Below are 1,818 nucleotides of genomic sequence, written 5' to 3'. Positions count from 1 at the left end.
AAAAAAAAGTGAGGTAACAGGTGGGGCTTCAGTTGTTGGGGGTCAGAGGTCAGGGATTTGTGCCAGGCTGGGGTCACAGGATAGGGACTGGGTCTTAGGTTCAGGTTTGGGGCTATGGCTGGGATCAGTGTTCAGGGACTATATCCAAGGTTAGGGTCAGGCTGGGGTCAAATGGCAGTTGCTAGGTTGGAGGTGCCTTTCAGGAGTCGGGCTGGGAACGGAGGTTGGGGCCTGTGTCAGAGGCCGGAGGTGGCATCGGAGCCCCCCGCACCCCTGCAGTGTTCGCACAGCCCATCGTGAGCCGTGCGCGGCCGGAGCTCCTGCAGTCCCACTTCATCCCCACCATTGGGCGGCTGCGCAAGAGGGCAGGGAAGGTGGTGTCCGAGGAGGAGCAGCTGCGCCTGGAGGCCAAGGCCGAGGCCCAGGAGGGCGAGCTGCTGGTGCGGGACGAGTTCTCTGTGCTCTGCCGGGACCTGTACGCTCTATATCCGCTGCTCATCCGCTACGTGGACAACAACAGGTCAGCAGCGCCCCGCCGTCCCCATGCCATCCGCCCCGACCTCCCATGTCCTCCAGCCCCATCTGATCTCCGCCTCCTGACTGACTAGAAACTTCTTCCAATGCTCTGGCCCCACCAACCTTCTGACTCTTCCTCCTGGTTTCTTCTGGCTTTGAGCACATTGGCCCAACGACATGCAGCCCACTTGTTTCTTTTTGTTTTTGGTTTTTGGGGGTTTTTTTTGTTTGTTTGTTTTTGTTTTTTTTGAGACTGAGCCTCCCTTCATTGCCCAGGCTGGAATGCAGTGGCGTGATCTCGGCTCACTGCAACCTCCACCTCCCAGGTTCAAGCGATTCTCCTGCCTCAGCCTCCCCAGCAGCTAGGATTACAGGTGCATGCCAACACGCCTGGCTAAGTTTTGTATTTTTAGTAGAGACAGATTTTCACCATGTTGGCCAGGCTGGTCTTGAACGCTTGACCTCATGATCTGCCTGCCTCAGCCTCCCAAAGTGCTGGGATTACAGCTGTGAGCCAACGCACCTGGCCAGTGTGATTTTTTTTTAATCATTCTCCTAATGCTGGACATTTAGACTGTGTCGATTTCTTTGTCACTATGCACAATACTGTAAGGAACAGTTTGCTTTTTTTTTTTTTAATTGAGACAGGGTCAGGCTGGAGTGCTATGGCATGATCATGGCTTACTGCAGCCTCGGTTCCCGGGCTCAAGCGATCCTCTGCTTCTGCCCCCGAGTAGCTGGGATTATAGGTTCACACCAACATGCTCTGCTAATTCTTGTATTTTTATGAGGTCTCACTATTGTTGCCCAGGTTGGTCTGGAATTCCTGGGGTCAAGTGATCCTCCCACCTCAGCCTCCCAAAGTGTTGGGATTACAGAAGTGAGCCACCACACTTAGCTGCTTTTTTTTTTTTTTTTTTTAACATAACAGTACACCATGAAAGACATATAGGCCAGGTATGGTGGCTCACGCTTGTAATCCCAGCACTTTGGGAGGCCGAGGCTGACGGATCACCTGAGGTCAGGCGCTTGAGACCAGCCTGGCCAACATGGCGAAACCCTGTCTCTATTATGAATACAAAAATTATCCAGGCGTAGTGACGCGGGCTTGTAATCCCAGCTACTCCAGAGGCTGAGGCAGGAGAATTAGCTGAGCCTGGGAGGCGGAGGTTGCACTGAGCTGAGATCGTGTCACTGCATTCCAGCCTAGGAACAGAGCGAGGCTCCACCTCAAAAAAAAAAAAAACAAGACATATAGATTCACCTCTTTTGTCTTGGTGGTCGTGTGACATTCTCTGCTGT

General features: G+C 53.0%; 1 protein-coding gene across 1 annotated transcript in view; it reads left to right on the top strand.

Moving 5' to 3' along the window:
• The window catches only part of RYR1 (ryanodine receptor 1), a 159,845-nt gene that overhangs the window by 83,684 nt on the left and 74,343 nt on the right, over positions 1-1,818 (top strand). Inside the window, exon 68 of the mRNA XM_058426182.1 lies at positions 280-520. Coding sequence (XP_058282165.1) covers positions 280-520 — 241 coding nt within the window. The remainder of the gene's footprint in view (positions 1-279; positions 521-1,818) is intronic.

The sequence above is a fragment of the Hylobates moloch genome, unplaced genomic scaffold (genome assembly GCF_009828535.3).
Source record: "Hylobates moloch isolate HMO894 unplaced genomic scaffold, HMol_V3 SCAFFOLD_13, whole genome shotgun sequence".
Taxonomy (NCBI): domain Eukaryota; kingdom Metazoa; phylum Chordata; class Mammalia; order Primates; family Hylobatidae; genus Hylobates; species Hylobates moloch.
This window is presented reverse-complemented; position numbering and strand designations above follow the sequence as displayed.